At 56.2% G+C, this 18,985-nt stretch overlaps 5 protein-coding genes across 5 annotated transcripts in view; all 5 read right to left on the reverse strand.

The window, feature by feature from the left end:
- Positions 1–2,861, reverse strand: part of LPMP_355370 (hypothetical protein) — a gene marked incomplete at both ends in the record, with an annotated part of 10,431 nt that extends 7,570 nt beyond the window's left edge. The window contains one exon of the mRNA XM_010705166.1: positions 1–2,861. Within this exon, the coding sequence (XP_010703468.1) occupies positions 1–2,861 (2,861 nt within the window).
- A 2,951-nt stretch (positions 2,862–5,812) lies between these two features.
- LPMP_355380 (adaptin, putative) lies at positions 5,813–8,365 on the reverse strand (the record flags this gene model as incomplete). The annotated part of the gene is made up of 1 exon (XM_010705167.1): positions 5,813–8,365. One exon carries the CDS (start codon positions 8,363–8,365, stop codon positions 5,813–5,815), a length of 2,553 nt encoding a protein of 850 aa, XP_010703469.1.
- Positions 8,366–9,688: 1,323 nt separating this feature from the next.
- On the reverse strand, positions 9,689–11,926 carry LPMP_355390 (endonuclease/exonuclease protein-like protein; the record flags this gene model as incomplete). Its single annotated transcript, XM_010705168.1, has 1 exon — positions 9,689–11,926. The coding sequence occupies one exon, from the start codon at positions 11,924–11,926 to the stop codon at positions 9,689–9,691; it is 2,238 nt and encodes a 745-aa protein (XP_010703470.1).
- Positions 11,927–12,763: 837 nt separating this feature from the next.
- On the reverse strand, positions 12,764–15,922 carry LPMP_355400 (hypothetical protein; the record flags this gene model as incomplete). The annotated part of the gene is made up of 1 exon (XM_010705169.1): positions 12,764–15,922. The coding sequence occupies one exon, from the start codon at positions 15,920–15,922 to the stop codon at positions 12,764–12,766; it is 3,159 nt and encodes a 1,052-aa protein (XP_010703471.1).
- Positions 15,923–17,435: 1,513 nt separating this feature from the next.
- LPMP_355410 (hypothetical protein) lies at positions 17,436–18,023 on the reverse strand (the record flags this gene model as incomplete). Its single annotated transcript, XM_010705170.1, has 1 exon — positions 17,436–18,023. One exon carries the CDS (start codon positions 18,021–18,023, stop codon positions 17,436–17,438), a length of 588 nt encoding a protein of 195 aa, XP_010703472.1.
- Between the last annotated feature and the right edge of the window lie 962 nt (positions 18,024–18,985).

The raw sequence follows: 18,985 nt of genomic DNA on the forward strand, positions 1-18,985 counted from the left end.
GGCAAAGAGCCTCGGAGGTGAATAGTGTCGTTATGTGGTGAAGTGTTTTGCGGGAATGGCCGGTGCGTTGCTGAACGGTCCTCGATTATTTTTTGTTGTACGTCATTTTGCTGAAGTGTTTGCTCTAGTTGCTCCAATTTGTTTTCGAGATGCTGAATATAGAGAGCCAATGGTAGTTCACCACTCCGCAGCTGCAGCTGGGAATAGAGTGCTGCATTGGAGCTCACATGTTGTATGAGTGGCGTGAGTTGGTCGAGTTCCGCGACGGTTGGTGGGGAAGAAAAAGAGAGAGCCGCACGTTCTTCTAGTGGCTGTTGAGTACTGCTCACAAGCGCGTTGCGAAGTTCTTGAGTTAGCAAGTGTTCGTCTATGATTTTCCAAAGCTTTTCGAGTTGGTCGTGCTCGTTTTTCATAATGTCAGCCAGATTGAGTGAACTGTCGTCTTTGCTTGATGTGGTATCGGTGTAGATGGTGGATGCCTGCTGCAACACTGCCTGATAGGCGTGGACAACGCTGGTGATCATGTCTAGCAGTGATCCTTCAAATGAGGAAGTTGTACTAAGAGGAACTACAACCTCACGTGCCCATGTGTAGAAGGCCTGGAGGCGTTGGTAGGCGACATCATCCTCAAGGCTCGTCTCGTTTGGGGTCGTTCCCAAAAGTGTTGCCAGCTCTTTAAGTCGTTCTTGCCTTTTGACGGCCATCTGTGCCACGATGAGGGGGCTCTCTGGAACGTCTACAGGCGCAGCAGTAGCATGCAACGGCGTAGATGTAAGCTTCTGTGCGATGCCGGACTTCTCGGTGGTATGGTTTGTCAGCAAAGCGTTGGATAGCAGGTCCACCCCTTGCGGAACAGCAGATTGCACTGCAGACAGCTTCGCTTGCAGAATGGCCATGTCCCTCTCCCACGCCTCCTCGGCTGCGAGAAAGTTGTACTTTAGGTTGGCGATCTCTTCATCGCGCTCCTGTCTTAGGACCTCTAACTCCCTCATCACCTCCTCGAGCTCGCGTTGTCTCTCGCGTGCAGCACTGCGTTCCTGCTCGAGGGCTTGGATTGCCTCCAAATGAGCAGTAGAGATGACCAGCTTCTGCATGCCACTAGAGGGGACCTGTGAATAGCTCGTGCGACGGGCCTCGCGTATTCCATCGAATGAGCTGCTCTCAGCAAAAGATGCCTCGGTGGCTGTCGAACTGTCGAGAGGCACCTCACCGCAGAGCGCTGGGAGAAACAAGCTCCTCAGTGACGCGTATTCGCGGTATTGGGACCGCAGCATGTCATGCGCTACGTCGCCGTACGAGAAAACCACCTCTTCGAGCCTGCGAGAGAGCTGTTTTGTCTGGCGGCTCGCGTCAAAGTTTTGTTGCTGAAGCGTTTCCACCTCCAATTCTTTCCGGTTGAGTACTCTGCGAAGCTCATTCAGCTCCACCGACAAGTTTCGAGCCTGTGAAGGTCCGGCGAGGGCTGTGCTTTGGGCAAGAGACGCCTTTAGGGAGCGCACATCTGCGGTGGCGCGCGCGAGCTCGTCGAGAAGAACCGCAACGACCGTTTCCATACGCTGAGGAAGCTCTTCCTGCTCCTGCTGTTTTGCTTTTTGGCGGTTTGACTCCTCTGAGAGAGGAATAGCATTGGTGCTCACCTTCTCTGTAAAGCTCCGCACGGCAGCTTTACAAACGCCCTCCAGCTTTGCAAGGTCGGCAGACGCTACACTTGTCTTGGTCACCGTCTTGTCCACTCGCTGTGTCGCGACGTTATTGGCTGGTTCTGATGACATCAGAACCTTCCTCAGTCGCTCTAGGTAAGCATGCAATGTGTCAGGTGACATCATTGTTGCCTTCAGTTTACTGCCTTCTACTAATGATCCCACCTCACCAGTAACCTCCTGAAACCGTCTCAGCTCCATCCGCAGATTGTCCGCCTGCGACTGCATCTCATCGACGTGCGTTACCATCGCTGCCGTCGCTGACGCACCAGGCAATACGCTGGCCGGAGTGGTCGACGGCGAGGACAATAAAGACGACAGACCGACAATACGGTCCTCAGAAGACTTGGCTGGTACCACCTTCATCAAAGGGTGCATGCCTTGCTCGATAGCATGCAGCACGGACTCCGCATGAGCGTCCCAGCTGAGCCCACCGCAGTCCGCCGGCGCTTCGAAGATGTCCGCGCTTTTGACCTGTAAGGACGGATTTGATAAGTGAGCAAAGTCGTTGAGCAACGCCACACATCGATTCTTCCACAGGTCGAGGGAGCGTCGACATACAGCGCCGCCGCTGAGGCCATGGCCTTCGCCGTCGTCGTCACTCGAAGTGGTATCGTCGTGATCTGGCACGCCATCTGCATTCCTTTGTGACTTCAGGGACCTCTTCTCGCGGCCCTCCACAAGCCCTTCGTGAACAAGTGAACTCCCGTAGAGGTCGGCAAACTTTCGCCAGATTAAAAAGTCCTGCTGATCATCTGTGCAGAGAACGATGCGTTCGCGCTTGCCCAGGGACACGGTGCCAGGGCATGTGTTGTCACGCAGAAACTCCAATACAAGATAGTAGTACACCGTGAGCACGTCCTTGCTGCCGCGGCGACGCAGTGCGGCAGTGGTGGTGCTCGCTGACGACCCGCGCACTGGCGGCGTAGGGCGATGCGTAAACCATGCGACACGCTTCATGCTACGAAAGGCGACTTGCTTGGTCTGCTTACTCTGCGCACTGCGAGAGGAGTAAGCGCAGAAGAGATCCTTCTCGATGGTGATGAAGTTCTTGAGGCCGCGACCAGCCCCAACCTTCGAAGGCCCTGTGCTGTCAGCGCATACCCACATCTCCCCTGTGATGCTGATTGGTGCATCACTCACCTCCTCCGTAAACGACATGAGCGACGAAGTGGATGCGCAGTGGTTCGATTTTTCGTTTTTGTTCCGATTTTTGATCGATACGCAGAAAACTTCAAGGAGAATATAACCGAATCGGTGACGCCAAGATGCCCCCCCTTTCACGAGGGGAGGTAAAGAGGTGGGCGGAATCGATGGAGAAGATGAGGGGGGGGTGAGCGACCGAAGGCGCCAGCGATGAGTGAGAGCCGACAAGAAAAGCGACCACACAATATAAAAAACAAAGCGGTGATAGAAACCCCACGATAATCATAACAATAATAGCCCAGAAATTTTCCAGTCGCTGTGATCACAACCAGCACGCGTGTGACACTGAGAAAAGACAAGGCACAATGAGCCAGCCAACCGCAGTAACTACACCAGTGGCAGCAGGGTCAAACAACTGCCTGCCAGACACCAAAAGTAAGGTAAGTTGTGGTCGAAGAGACCTGCACAGCGTACTGATTCACTCACGATACTCGATAGAACAACAGAAAAGAAGAAGGATGAATGCAGCAATGAGGGGAATTATGAGGAGCACAACACGGTGTGAACGTAGCTGCAGCGCACCCTTCGCGGAGGTGTAGTGCACCACCCTGCAACACAGACTCACACCACGAGAAGGAGATACACAGAGCACGCACAACCAGCAGAAGCGAAACAAAGAAAGAAAAGCTGAAGCGAAAGAAAAAAAAGACCCCGCAGTGTGGGGAGAGAGGAGGGAGGCAGAGCAGGCGACAGTGGCTAAGGCGATTCCGTAAGAGAAACAAGCAAACAAAGAAACCAATGAAGGGCTAAGCCTAGAGAATGGAGAGAAAAAGAGAGACTCCAACACGGAGATCGAAAAAAGGGGTTTATGTACAGAGAAGTCGACTGACCGCGTAACGATACAATCTAGAAGACACAGAAAGAGGAGAGAAAACACAAACCAGCGCACATACCCCGACAGACGAGATGGGCAGCAGATGAGCTGAAGAGGATCGGGGAGCAAGGTCAGCAGCGAAAGAGAAAAATTCACGCCCCTCCCCTCCCTCCTTCTCCAACCATAGTAAATACGTAAGTAGTAGAGACAATTGTCTCAAGAAACGCGTGGCAGACGCAAAGAGCGTTGGAGAGACGCGAGGATGTATATGTGCGTGCCTGAAGAGGCACCCAACGTCGCGAGTCACGTAGCGGCTAGACTGCCCCTTAGGCCTCAAGGTAGTCAACAATGTAAAGCAAGAGAGAGGTAACGATGATGTTCGCACCCGTTCCTCTCCTCCCTCCTCCCTCACTGCTTTTCTACAGTCTTTGATTTGAAGGAATCGGGTCCACGACCGGCTGTATGTACTTGGTGTATGTCTATAGCACCCAAGTTGCCACCAGCGTGCACGTGCTTCTCGCGGCTACAAAAAACTTCTCTGGGGAGTACAGCTCTAATGATACGTTGTCAGGGCTGTATGTGTGCGAGGAGGTGGGTGTCTATCACAGAATGCTGTAGGAGTAAGGGTGGCAGCGCCGGCGTCACCGAGTAACGTCTACAGCCTCAGCCTCACTCTTTTTTCACTCGGAGGTAAAGGTTTTTTGATGTGCCGAAGTACGTCTGTGAGAAAGGAGGCAGACCTCTCATCACTATCAAAGCTGAGAAGATCGCCGAAAAGACAACGAGGTGAATAAGGCAAGGAAGAGACGGACCGAAAAGAGGAAATATCGATGCACAAGACCTCCATTGATCCATCAGAACAGTACCCATTACCACCACCACGAAAAAAAAAAGCACAGTAGTAAAGACAGGTCAAGCAAAGAGACAAATAAAAGTGCGAGTAAGCCCAAACGAAAGAGAAGGATGAACGGAGCTGCATGAGACATCATAGAAAAACACGACTGCCCTTCTTACACGAAGCAGACGCACATGGCTAGACAGAGACTAGGCGCGAAAGTTCGCTTGGCGCAATAGGGGTTTCTCTCTCTCTCAATCGCAATCACCTGGACCCGCATGAGCGCGGAAGGCCCTTCCTTCCATCTTGTTTTTCTTTCTGCGTTCGAAGGTTTAGACAGGTGGCCTCCCGACGAGGGTGCGCTGGAGCGGTTGCTGATATCACCTCTCTACTCCACCTCGTCCAGTTCACCCATTATGCTCTTTGGTCATCATCTCCTGTGAAGCCATGGAAGGAATCAAGGGAGCCAGTACTTGAGGCTCAAACACGCCGCACCCTGGCGCGTTCTGTGGTGTGAAGAGCGAAGAGAGGGGCAGGACATTGTACCAATGACAACTTCCGCGATTGGGTGAATGTTGTGCAAGACATGAGTTTGTCATTCTCGCTGGGTGTCTTTATGGACAGTCACCATTTTTCTGCTTGTGTTTCCTCAAGGAGGTCGGGAAGAGAAGCTGCCGGGCGGAGTCCAGCCGGTGCGTTGCGGGTGTTTGCTGATGGCGTGTTCCTTCCTCTTTTCATTTCGAACACTGGTTAGCTTTTCGTCGACTACTACTGATGACCGAGGAAAAGGAAGGGGAGGGGGACGACGAGTGTCGGTGTGTAAGGCGCATCTTCGAGTGGGCTCTTATGTGAACTTTTGCGGCGGTGGTGGTTGCGCAAAGGAGAGCAAAAAGGAGAGGTGGAAGGTCGCAAAGACGTTGACGCCTGCTGTCCGTCAAGCGCTGCGCCTCATCGAGTATCTGAGCACCGCTGCACCAAATCGCAGAAGCTAAAGAGCCAAAATCAAGGGAGGAAAGTAGACAGCTCTACGTGGGCAACAGCAACAAAATAAACACACACACACACACACACACACACACACGCATGCACATAGACACACATACAAACAGTTTTGACACACGGCGCTCTCACCCTATCTCTGTTCCCCTAAACACACCCTTGCAGTATCGGTGCGGGCGCTGCTGCGCTGCTCCGTCTACATCTGGCACACAGAAAGAGAGAGAGAGAGAAAGAAAGGACTACCACAAATTCGGTCGTCTACAGTTCTACTACAGATTGGGGTTCGGCGACAGTCTCCGGCGCCGGCGGCAGCTCTGGTACGGCAGCGGGCGAGGCGTCTGTCTTCTCGGTCGCCGTCATGGTCGCCTGTGCAGGAGCTGGAGAGGGAACGGACGGCGGCACTGACTGCATTGTGATCTTCACCGCGAACTTTGGCAGTGACGCCTTCGCCGTGCTAACACCGCTGCTGACCTTCTGCATCGCTGGAGCTCTGGACGGCGCCGCGACATCGCCGTCAGAGTGGGAGCTCGACTTGCCACTCTCATTCTCCGCGTCGCTAGAGGCACTGTAGCTGGACTCGTAGGACCCGGACGACGAGGCCGCATCGCCACTGTCGTCGCTCTCTTCTCCGTCCGTGTAGCTACTATCGTTGCTGCCGCTCTCTTTCTCGCCGGAGGTGCGCTCAAAGAGCGCCACCGCGGCGGCAGAAGTGTTCATCTCTTCGAAAGAGCGACGCAGTGTTCCATCCGTCGCTTCCGTTGCCCAGGTCGGCAGCGGGTCTAAGACGCGCACCGCCGGCCCTAGCAGGTTGGAGAAGGTACCAATCTCCAGTCCAGCTCGCTCAGAGTAGGGGTCGTTGACGTCTGGCAGCGGCTTTGCACGCAACAGCGCGGCCCGCACGCCTGTAAATGTGTCGCTCTGCCGATCAAACGTCGCCTCGGTGAGTCGCTCCTCATCGCGAATCATGTAATCGTCGTCGTACCTGGCTAGCTCCGCAACGTAGTGGTACACCTGCTTGAAGCGCTCCGAGAGTTCGCTGTTGCCCTGCAGCTGCACCCAGACCTTGCAGCCCAGGGTGAGCACCTGCCGCTTCACCTCCGAAGTGAGGCCACCAAAGCGCTTCGCAAACACGCGGAAGCAGTCCGGTGCTGCAGCCGCCATGGAAGGATGTTTGGATATGTTCTCACCTGTCAACCAGAGAATGGTCGACACCGCCGACGGCTCAGTAATCCGCTCCTCCATAATGTCAAGTGTTAGCTGGCATGCAAGTCGTGAGATGCGTACCGGGTCAGTGCCCTGCAATACCAGCACACGCAGTATCGCTACGGCATCCGCGACGACAACAGGAGAGCTGGTCCGACTTGAGAGCAGTGGGGTCACGAGACGGATGGTGTGCGCAGCAAAGGGTGGGTACTGTTGCACCGCCTGGGCCAGTCCTTGAATTGCCTCTACAACGGCGGCGTCGTTGTACTGCCGCAGGTAAGAGCGGAACTCACGAGACACCTCGGCCGAGGTGGCGGACGTCACCAGATGGGAGAGAATCCGTAGCTTCACATGCCGCACATCCGCCGCATCCAGAGGAAACAGAAAGAAACTCTTTAGATAAGGAAGGAATGCATCACGCTGAAGCAGAAGTAGGTCATAGATGACATGCAGCACGGCAATGTGGCCCTCGGTGCACGTGCTCAGCAGTCGCATCGCCGACTTCACGCACGTCTCCTGAAAGCGCTGTGTGCCACAGTGACATAAGAGGGCGATGGCCGCCACCACAACGGAGCTGTTTAGGCTCCACAGCAGCGGTCGAGTCGAACTGAGAAGCAGCAGCAGATCTGGGTCCATCTGTGCCTCCGCAGCGGCATCGCCCCTCTGGGCTTCGTACTCCCGTGATGGTGGGGCGATGGAGAAGTGGGACGAGGACGTCGCGTCGTCATCGTCATCGTCACCGTCCGTCCCTTTTCCACTCATGCCCGAGGAGCCGCGGCTGCATCGGGCAGCCCTGGCTGCGAATGGCCTTCTGGGGTCGACGAAGTGCCGACGGGCGTAGCGCAACAGCAAGCGCAGCAGGACCACCTGGCCCCACTCCTCGCAGTCCTTCAGAATCCTGCACAGGCGGCGGTACACGCCGTGAACCAGGTCCCACTCCTCTGGGCAGATCCTCATGTACGCCATCGCGGCTGCACCGACCACTTCAGGACTTCGATCGGACAGAAAAGTACGCAGCAGCTGGCGCACAGTGTCACGGTCTAGTTCCTGGCGAGCTACCGTGTGCATTTGCACCAGCGCGAGGGCGGCCGTCTTGCGCACCAGCGGTGCCATGTCGCTGGCACACTTCCTCACGGCAACCAGCACTACTGGCTGAATGGCATGAATGCGGAGCGACGCAAGCATGCGGAGGGCGAGGGCGCGGACATGCATGCTGGGGTCGAGCAGGTCCTTCTGAAAGGCAGAGATGGACAGGAGTGTCTCGTTGGGGCAGTCTTCAGCATAATAAACAATGAAGACATAGATGAGCTTGCGCAGCTCGATGTAGGGGACGTGGATGTTCTTGACCACATCAGGAAAGAAGTGACGCATGTCACTACCCTTGCACATCTGCGCAACGATGCGCTTCATGCCATCGCGCTTGTCATGGAGCGACTCCGAGCTCAGGCTGCGTCGAAGGTCATCGACTCTGGGGGCAACCGAGAAGAACTGTGCATCCCCAGCGACAAGCGAGCGAGCCTTACTGAAGACGGAAGTCGTGTTGCTCGCGTACTCCCAGGCCCGCTCCGTTACAAACGTGGCTTGCTCAATAAGCGCAGCGCCGTTCATTGGATGGCAAAAAAACCTCCCAGCCGCTGGAGAGCAGGCGAGAAGGGAGGGGAAGAGAGCACTAGAAAAGAGGGTTTGCGAATAAGTACCGCAGAGTAGGCCGCCTCGGCGGAGGAATAAGGAGGAGGGAATCACGAATCAAATGCACTCAGGCGCACACATTGAAAACAGACGAAAGAGAAAGAGAGATCAGGGGCTCGGTGGGGGGAGGGGGGAGGAAGAGGGGGAGAACGTACACGCAAGCGGAGAAAGCAGGCGGACGAGAACCAGGGAGGCGATGCGCGCACCGTCAGGCGCGAAACTAGAAGAAACGAGGCTGGAAATGGAAAACAAAAGCGCGCAAACGTTATGGCGCCTTTTTTTCCGCGCAAGACTGACAACGGGTGTAGGTTGGCTTCTATCCGTTTGCGTGCATGCATGTTCCGCAACGGATGGAAAGGTCTTCAGGAGTCGCCAGCACCACCGCTAGGACCGCGATTGGAAAAGGCCACCAAGAAGAAAATGATAATTTTAGAGCAAAGGGTCTTCCACAAACTCCTTAATTTTGTGCAATCGCGCGTCAAGCTTACACGGACGCAGCACTTGCTGCCGACACCAACGCCGCTCAGGGGCTGCTTTCACGCCCTCCTTCTCAGTTTTTTTTGTGTTCCGTATCGCTGCCAGCCAGTGCCACGAGGAGGGGATAATGGGAAAGTCGCTCGAGTGAGCAGATGAGAGGAGGCAGGGCAGTAAACAGCACGTGTGTTGTGAAGAAGAAGAAGACAAGGTGCGGTGTGGTAGTTGCTGGGCGGAATACCACTGCGTGGGGGGAAAAAGGAGAAGAACGTCTCTCACTAAATCACCGCACGCGCTACGCGCACATGCCGCAGGACATCGCACCACCACCTTCGCGAAGGTGGGGAGCTCTCACGCTACGCAACTTGCAGCGCGCTGTCCCTCTGTAACGCGAAGAGGAAGCTCCGTAGTCACGATCGTCTTCCATATTCGGTCTCTTTTCTGCTTTTCGTTCTCGTTTGTGCATTTCGCCTCCATGCGGCTCACCAACGCACCGGTCGGGCATCGAGTAGCGAAATATCTTTCGTTTTTCTCCCTAACCGCGCCTTGCACAGAGTATTGAGCACATCACGTCAAAGAACTACAGGGCGCACGCACACGCCTCCCTCCCCCACACCCGCTGGGCACACAGACACACACCAGCATGTTCACAGCGTGCCGCTGCGTTGCCCTCTCTCACCTCTTCCCATTAAGCCACAAATTAGAGCAGCTAACAGTAGAGAAAAAGTAGAGCACTCCAACTCACTCCTTTCACTGCAACGCTGACAGCTAATCCACGTCGATTATGCGCGGCGCTGGGTCGCCACGAGCAACGACGGCACCGGTTTCAGTGCGAGACTTGTGTATTGCTGGATCGGTCCTGGCGCTCGGACTGGAGTCAAAGGAAGCAAGCAATGGGCTGCTGTCGATTCTTCGTTTGTACCCGGCTGCTCTGCCATCTGCCTCGCACACTCCTTTGCCATCCGTGGCCTCTTCCCCCTGCGCCGGCAGCGTGGTGACGGGGGCCGGAGCCTTCTTGGCGGCCGCCGCGGCGAAGAAGGTGTGGAGCCCAACGGGCGGTCGATACATGCACTTGTGGTCCTCGACCACCTTGCCGGAACGCTGAAGCAGCTCGCTCGCCGTGCCGAGTGCAGTCAGGTTCAGGAGAAGACCCACTCCAATGTGATCGCTGAGCTGCGGTGGGGTCACAAAGAGACCCGTAGAGGGCAAGCCAGCAAAGCACAGCTCCCGCGCATACTCGCACAGTGCCGGCATTCCAGTTCCATCGAAGGGCGCCGGCGGGTAGGCGCCATTGGCCATTGCACGCATCACGCCATCGCGGTAGCGAGCTCCATGCAGCTCGCTAAAAAAATCATCTCGATCTGTTGATGGTTGTAGCGCAATAGACGTCGATGATCTCCGCTCCGGCATTCCGGCAAGGACGTTGTTGGCTGTCTCTGCACGGCACACCACAGCAGGGAGCAGAGCGGAGTCGACAAGGATGTAGTCGATGCGCGTGCCCTCGTTTTCGAGGCGGCGGTTGCGTGACTGATCCCAGCAAGTGTACGGGCAGGGGCAGTAGGGCTGCAGCTTTGGGCACTCCAACTCGCGCAGTAGCATGGCATCAATCAGTGGTGAGTCTGCCGGAGCTGTAGACCACGCATCAATCACCTCCTTTGTGAGCAAAAAGGTGTCCCACATGCGTGTTCGCGAAAGGCCTGCTTGATGAATCACCCCATCGGTAGACGCTAGCCATGGCTGCCCTTGGCGCATTGGCGAGGAGGACACCGACAGGGGGAGCTGGAGAAGCCGACCCATGAACTCTGCCGACGCATCCGAGTGCGGGGCTAGTCCGCAGAAGCGCACTACAGCGTATAGCTCGTTGTTGTGGGGGCACGGGAAACTCTTCACGAGCTCGGCGGCGTACGCGCAGCGAAAGCCGACATCGTAAAGGGTCCGCATCGACACTGGTGGTGCCTCGTAATTGTGAGCTCCCTTGGCACTGCTGCCTGAGCCCCGCGGCGGGAGAAGCGCGCAGAGCTGCTGCAGTGCCACTCGATCGATCGCGTTGTCACCCGTGTTGACTTCTGTATCAACCGAAACAGCACCAGTGCCAGATGACGACGCGGTCAAGGACGGCGAGATGGGCAAAGAAGGCAACGCCGCCGTTACAGCGCTGCTCTCCATGCACGCGGCAATCTCTTGCATCTGTGCACACAAGTGATTTGCGATCATGTTCGTCACTCGCTTGAGGGCCGCTTTTGAAAGATGAGGGAACGCGGCAGTCCACGTGGTGTCCCCCTCGGTCTCGGCGAACGCCTGCAACTGCAGGAGAGCGCCGAGATGAATGCGTCGCAGTGACCAGGCGGCGTCGTAGGCGCCATACGTCATGTTCAGATCGCCCACGAGGATGACTGGCTTCCCTGTCTCGGTGCGCAGTTGCTCCATTTTCTCCTCTAAGGCGCGAAGAAAACGGAACTTGAAGGCGTGTCGAGCCCCACTGCGAGCATTTGGCACGTAGACGTTCACCAGCACAAAGGCGCTGTGGTGTGTCACCACGGCGCGGCCCTCTTCATTGAATTCGTCTTGTGTAAAGGGCTGGTTGTCGCACCGCCATGTGATCCCTTTCCGCGCAAATGTCACGACACCGTTGAAGCCGCGGTGCTGCTTGCCGCTAAAGGACCAGAACGACTCCCAACCCTCAATGCCATCGTTGCTGCCACCGTCACCGCCGCCGCTACTGACAGCGGATGCGCCACCCTCACCGGACCCAGTCAACCGTCGCCGTTCCTGTAGAGTCACCAGCCGCTCCAGGGGAGTGACAACGGGTCGGCGGCTTATAGGTGGATCACTGGCCCCCATGCCCATCGGAGACGCGTTCAGCTTCGCTAGCGTGCCTTTACACTCCTGAAGGCAAATGATGTCCGCCTCGGTGCAGGCAAAGAAGTCATGAATGCTACCAAAGCTCTCGCGAATCGCCTGCGAGGTGGAGGACCACCCCGCCACGTTCCAGCTGATCAGGAACATTGCATTCCGTGAGTCGTTCGCATGTGCCAATGTGCTGGCGCATCAAATGGCTCGTGGTGTATCTCTGCTGCCTGACAACGATGTTCCCCTCCACCCACCCCTTTTGCTTTTTCCCAACGTCGCTGTTTACTTACTAGCTCTTCAAGGAAAATGTTCTGCGCACCTTCGTGATGTGCATGGGTGCGTGTCGAGCAGCAGTGATGGGCAGAGAGCGGAGGCGTGTCTCTGAACCAGCCGACTTCTGGGGATAAAGGGTAGTGCGGGTGTGTGCACGCAAACGCTTGCGGCCTCCTCGCTGCGCGTACTCGTAGTGGAGGACAAGGAAAAACGATAATGTGCGAAGAGCGCCTGCGAATTCGTCTTGCTCACAGGATATAAGGAGGGGGCGGGACAGAACATAGAGAAGAGGAAACACCGGGAAAAGAAATAGGAAGAGGAATCCGCAGCGCGCTACCGCGGGAGTCATTCTGTTCTCAGCAGTGAGACACCCTGAGGTAGTGTGTAGAAGAGCGCCTTTTCAGTAACGCTAAGCTCAACCGCGCCAAGGCAATATAGGCAGATGTCCACATCACGAAGCGTCACAACTGCGAGAAAAACGAAGAAGAGAAGACCGCCACGTCAAGTTGCTTTCATGCACGCGTGTGCTTTATCGTTTCGCTCAGGCGACCACACCAACTCCCCCCTCCCTCCCCCTCGCTCGCAGTGCACGGCAAAAAACAGGAAGGCAGAAGGAATGAAGTCGCGCTTCAGTTGCTTTGCGACCCCCACGGCTACACGCAAAGGCGATGGTGAGCGGTGACTCACAGTCGTGCGTCGACCTCCTTCTTCAGCTTTGGCTCAGAGATGCCGCTTCAGCTCATTTTTGAAGCGATCCAGCAGTGTACTGACCTTTGGTTTTCCGTCAGTCGAGACGGCACCACTCGGAGCGAGCCGGTTGGTGTTGTTCTCCATAAAGATCTGGTAATTCTTCTGCAGGCGCAGCCAGCGTGACCGCACTGCCGGGCTGCACCCAGACAAGATACCGTCGCTGGACAATTGCTGGATGCTAGGCAGGAGGTACCGATACACGAGCGTCGGCGTCACCACCGCGCACTTCACAATGCTGTTCAGCAGCGCTTGAAGCGCGAGCATTGTCTCCTCCCAGTCGTGTACACCGAGGTCACGCTGTTTGGCGTCAGTACTTTCGTATCGAGTGCTTCTTGCACCCACTGATGCCGATAACGTGGGCGACGATGCCGCTGCCGCCGGTGCTGCAGCAAACCCCTCCTGAGATACCCGCTCCACGTACAGCTCGGCAAGGCGGTCCATGAGTACAGATAGATGTGGGTATAGAAGCACTTCGCGTGGCTCGGCCGGCATGCGCTGCATGAGCTGATAGAACTGCTGTAGCAGACAGCGGGTGAAACGCGAGGTACACCCGCTCGCGTCCGCCACGCGCAGCACGGGTCGAATCACCTTCTCTTGCGCCCGCGGCTCCGTCAGGGCGATCGAGACGGAAAGGATTCCAGACAAGGCGGCATCTTGCACAGCTGGCTGCAGGTCCTTGAGAAGGGGCATGAGAGGCTCAATCAACAGGGCCACTTTCAAGCGTTCGTTTGCAAGCACAGCGCAGGTGTCGTGGGCTAGCACCACAGCCGTCAGACGCTGCCGCACCTCTGGCGAGGCCACGAGGAAGTTCGCCAGCCCTGAAATGCCAGACGCTACCTCGTGACTCTCCATCGCAAACGGAGCCAAGGCTGCAACGCACTGAACGCACGCCACAAGAGATGCAGAACGGGGGCAGCTGATGTCCTCGCTTTTCAGAGAGATGCTCCCTGCAACGAAGTGGAGACTCTCACTTTGGATGTGCTTGGGAGTGAAGGGCTTCAAAAGCGGTGCCGTGGAAAGAGAGGAGCCATCGATGCCGGTCGTCTCCCTCGTCTCCGGCGCTGTAGCGCCGTCAGCGCTGGCACCTGTGACCCCTTGCGGCAGTGTCACGGCGTCACCGCAGAGGAAGAGGAAGAAGGAAAACACAAAGAGCAGTCGCCCCTTCACCAGATCCTGCTCAGTCAGGGAAGCATCCGGTGCGTTTTGTAGCGAGAGAGGTTCTAGCGACTCTGAAGGTGACGATGCTGCTACCACTACTGAAGTGCTCTCAGTTACTGGGGTAGCCATAACGCCATCCTGTGGATCAGATGCCAGCGACCTTTTCAAGTAGTGCACCACGTCCTGCCACACTTGTGCATCAAGTAGCGGCACCAAAGACGCAAGCGTGGCGCACAACGCGCACAGCGGGCCGCACAAGCGGGTACTTGCATCGCTGCCATTCAGCGTTCCACCTTCCTCACCTATGGTCAGAGACACGAAGCGGACCTTGGATAGTAGGAGGCAGAGCAGATTGTAGGCAATGGGAAGCACAACACGCACATAGGCGGATGATAGTGAAGATAAGGTCTGCGAATCATTGCTGGCCCTGCATCGATCACGGCGGCCCTCGGCCTCACGACTGTGCAGCACGTCTGCAGCAGCGCAGCGAAGTGCCGCGTGAAGAAGCTGGGCGAGTGTCATGATGTTACTGAGAGAGAGTGCCGCGGCTGCAGACGTGTTTGATTCATCCGAGACGCCTTTCTGACTTTCCCCGCCTGCGGCTGCCTTGGCAGATGCGTTGGAGGCACCCAAAGCGGCAGTGTTGCTGTTGCCTTTGTCTGGCCCCTTGAGCAGCAGCTGCTGCCTTGCCTCCATCTCGATGAAGGTCAGCAACAGAGGCACGAACTGCGTCAGCAGCACTCCGTCTCGGAGAAAAACAGGATAGAGGACCTCGCATAACTGCGTCTGGGCCGCCTGACGCACCGTTCGGCTGCTGCTGTCAGTCGCCAAGTGCACAAGAAGTTCCATGAAAAAGGTCTTCTGTGTCAGCGACAAGGACACGGTGCTGGCGCCAGACAAGCGGTCAGCAGACGTGCGTGTTACAGCTGAATGCACGGCGCTTGTGTCCGATGGTAATCCGCCCTCGATAGTTGACCTCGACACGGCACCTGCCGACGCAGATGGGTCCATAGTGGTCGTGGTGTCATTGGTCGTTGCGTCACCCCAAAGCAAGGAGAGACACCGTGGCAACTCCCGGCGTACCGCGGATGTGTCGTCCTCACATAATGGCCTCAACAAACCCTGACACAGTGAGTAGCGCACCTGCGGAGAGCGTCGCAGCATCGGCGCCACAGCAGCTGCGCAGTCGAGAGCTAGCAACCGCCGCTCAAACACCTGAGCGTTGACTAGAGTATACAACTCGGGGATCAGCTCCTGTTCCAGCGTTCTCGATGATGCCTCCTGGGCAACACGGAGCCATTCCTGCACGATGGCCATTCGATGCTCCATCATCGGCCGCTTGTAGAGAGTTAGTATCATGTGCCTCGCCGCAGCGCGCACCGTACCGGATGAGCCTAGCACCGCCACAGTACGAAGCAGCGGAAGAAGAATATCCTTGCGCATCGGATCCACCGAGCTGGCCAATGTTTGCAGACGTTCTGCAATGATGGCTACAATCTGCTTCACTTGGCCGTCCAGTTCGCGCTCGCGGGTGCGAAGCTGCACATTGGCTTCCTCGACCGCCTGCGCCAACCCCTCTAACCTGCTGAGCTCCGCCTCACTACGCTCCGCTGATCGCTGCACGTAGCGAGAGCAAAGCTGAGGGTCCCAAAGTTCCAGCATGGCGAACACGTTGCTGTTGCCCACCAAGTCCCTGTATGCGGAGAGAGCCTCCATGACACTGTCGCGCAACGCCGCTTGAACATCGGTGGGTGTCGAAACCATACCACTTGTCGTCACCTCCGCGGCACCGTCGCACGTAAAGCACTGCCTGGTAGGGAAGTCATCATGCGCCAGCGCCGGCGATGACGTTTCCGCAATGAGCGCAGCGTAAGCCTGGATGAACCCGCGGCGGCTCATCCAGTCCAGCACCTCTTGCTCCGACAACTCACATCTCTCGCCCAGCGCTGTAGAAGAACCGGTGGGGTTCATTACGTGGCAGTGCAGTGCTATCGCATACGAGCGGAGAGAAAGCTGAAGGCGGAGGGGAAACACAGCAGTAAGCAAAAGCGCTATCTTCTTACTGCTGTGTTCGTCTGTGTCATGACTCGAGAAAGTGAAAAGACAACAAGAGAAGAGCAGGGCATACGTGAATTGGGAATGAGAGAGTAAATGGGCCTATGGGTATAATGATTTCTGCCAACGAGCCACAGGCGCCAGTGAAGCATCCGTAGAGAGGGGGAGGGAGGGAGGGGGGGGAGTGAGTCAGGTTATCCGCTGAGCACCAACACCCACACAAACGCATTTGAGCGAGTACAACACGAGCTAACTAAGCAAATGAGGAAAAGTGAGCAGAAGAGCTAATCACGAGATGAACCCATAACAACAACAACGAAAGGGAGGCGCAAACCAAAGAGCAAAGGGCGACAGAGGGAGGGAGGGGGGAAGAAGGAGATGGAAGCGTAGAAGAAGAATAAGCGCAGTCTCGAAAAACCGTCAACGAGCTAGGATGTCATGAAACACAGAACTTTGCCTACGATAAACACACCCCTGCGTACCACCAGATGCTGCCGGCGGGGACCAGTCGGGGATGGTGTGCTTCAGTAGGTGTTTATTGTTGTTTTCACCGATGAATACTTCCTTTGCCAGCGTGAAAGCAGGCGGTTGGTGAAGAGAGAAAAGCCGCAGAGAGAACGGCTGTCATCTGCAGTCGCATACGTAGGATCGGGTAATCTGACACGAAGAAGGGGATATGCAGCCGTGCCGCCTAGAAGGAGTCTCACCACTCACGGTGGCACTGAGGTGCTGCACAAATGCGTTTGCTCGATACTCACGAAAGCGCTGGATGGCCCTTCGGTTCGACTGCTCCGTCTCACCGGGCGAAAAGATGAACCGGGGTTAGATGAGTGGGACGGACTCTAACACGCGCGCAGTAGGAGCAGGAAGACCCGAGGAGAGAGCTGGGGAATTCGAGTGTGAAGCACGAACCTGCAGTACAGACGGAGCAACGAGCATTGCGAGCGTGCACCCCAGCATGAAACCAAGCGCTTGCGCACTGCACTGGCACTATTCGTCAGCTCTAAACGTCTGGGAAAATAAAACCAAAATACACAAACGAAAACCCCCTGAAGAAAACGTGAAGCACAACCGGTTAGGCAGCAGCAGGGGCCCACTGGCTGACTGTGGTGCAGGAAGGAGAGGATGCTGGTGCAGAAAAAAGCGAGAAAGCTAGGGGGGTGATTCACGAACTTGTCCGCTCACTGTCCAAGGCAAGTCCTCACCGCAATAGACTGCAAGAAGAGAAGGTGATCAAACTAAGCAAAACTGGAATATACATCGAAAGGTGACAAAGACATAGAGCGCCATTTGTGCAGTGCGATGAGGTAAAGAAGAAAAAAAAGCGCCGGGGAGTAGAAGTGTGGGCTGGAGATGATAGACGCACTCTGGGCAAGTGGAAACGTGACTCGCCGTGTCTTTGTGCTCTGCTGGTACACACACACAAGTATCAAGAGATCACACCCTCGCCCCTCGTCATCTTCTCAGCAGATGCCGCTAACTCAGCCGCAGGGCGCAGCAATGGCGGCTGGTGACGACCAACAACGTATTTCTCGTACAAAGCGATGTGCTTCTTACGCTCCCGTGCCATCCCTTCGCGGTAGAGACGGTCTGTCGCGGACATTTGTTTCTTGACCGTCAGCTTTGGCGTGTTGCGCTCGTAGTGCGAGGTCTCGTGCTCGTACAGCCGGTCGAAGTTCCTCTTTTTCATAGCCAAGGTCTCGTCGTAGAGGTGGCACACTAGGGCCTCCTCCTCCCGAGGGGTAATTTTGGTCACTGTGATGGTGGCATCCCTCTTTATCGCAGCGTCCACCTGCTGCGCCACCTCCTCGCGTTCACGCTGCCGTCGCTCCAGAGACTCGTCGTAGAGATGATGAATGCGCTTGTCGAGCGCCTCTTTGGTGATAGTGCTGCGCGGCACAAGCGGCTTCAGCTCGACCTCGGGCCGGTGGCTATGACTGAGACGATCTACGCTTCGCTGCAGTTCCTCTCTCGTCAAGCGTTTAACAGCTGCGCACTGCTCCCCCTCCGTGTACATCGTGACGCGGTAGTATTCCTTTACTGCCGAGGAAAAAAATGCGAGTGGAAAGAGGAAGGCAATGAGACGCCCGCGTGAAGCCGAAAGAGCGCCTCCCTATCGCAGTCTACGAGGCGAATGCGAAACACACAACAAACAAATGGTTGTGGCCTTCCAGTCTCAATGGCAAGACGCCCACACCACACCAGAACTCAAGCTGCAAGTGGAGAGAGGCGAATTGCTCGGGAAACGAGTAGTTCCTGGCGCCAGCAGAGCAGAACCAGGGAAGGAAAAGATGAAGCGTGCAGGTGGCACTCCAGGAGGGGGGAGGGGATAAGAAAAGAGGGGTAAAGGGAAGAGCGGTAAGTCTGTAAGTCTGGTGGAAAGATACGAGAATGTGTACATGAGAAAAAGGCTACTCTTTTCGGAGAACCAGTAAAGGCAAAGAGGATGTATAAGTGTCGCCCCTAGCACACACGCGCATACCGCTAGCGATAATACAAGCGGCACAATAGCGAATGCAAGAACACTGAGCAGTCCTCCAAGGCGGTATTAGGCATTTCCGCTAAGACCACTGATATGAAAGCCGCTCTTTCTCCTGTGTGCCGATTGTGTTTGTTCATCTTTTTCATTTTTCGTTGTGCGCCTCTTTCAAGGAGACGCTGACGAGTAAAAGGAGAGCAGCGAAAAGCCCCAGAACGCTGAAACGAGAAGAAGCGAACAAATTGCTCCCTCCACTCTCTCTTTTCCACCTCCGTGCCACAAAGAGCAAAGCGCGCCTATAGACGCACCCAGCCACAGCTCACCTATGCCGCTCTGCTGCACCACGGCGACATCCTGGGCTAGGCCGATCCGCCGGGCGTCGAATCGGGCCATGCGCCTCGCGGGCCCTGCACTCAAAGGGCGGAGGCGGTGGTGTGGGTGCATGCCCGGGGAGGTCAGGGAGGAGGCCGGCCAGCCTCAGGCCAGGGCTCTCGGAGTCC

This window comes from Leishmania panamensis, assembly GCF_000755165.1.
Source record: "Leishmania panamensis strain MHOM/PA/94/PSC-1 chromosome 35 sequence".
Classification (NCBI taxonomy): domain Eukaryota; phylum Euglenozoa; class Kinetoplastea; order Trypanosomatida; family Trypanosomatidae; genus Leishmania; species Leishmania panamensis.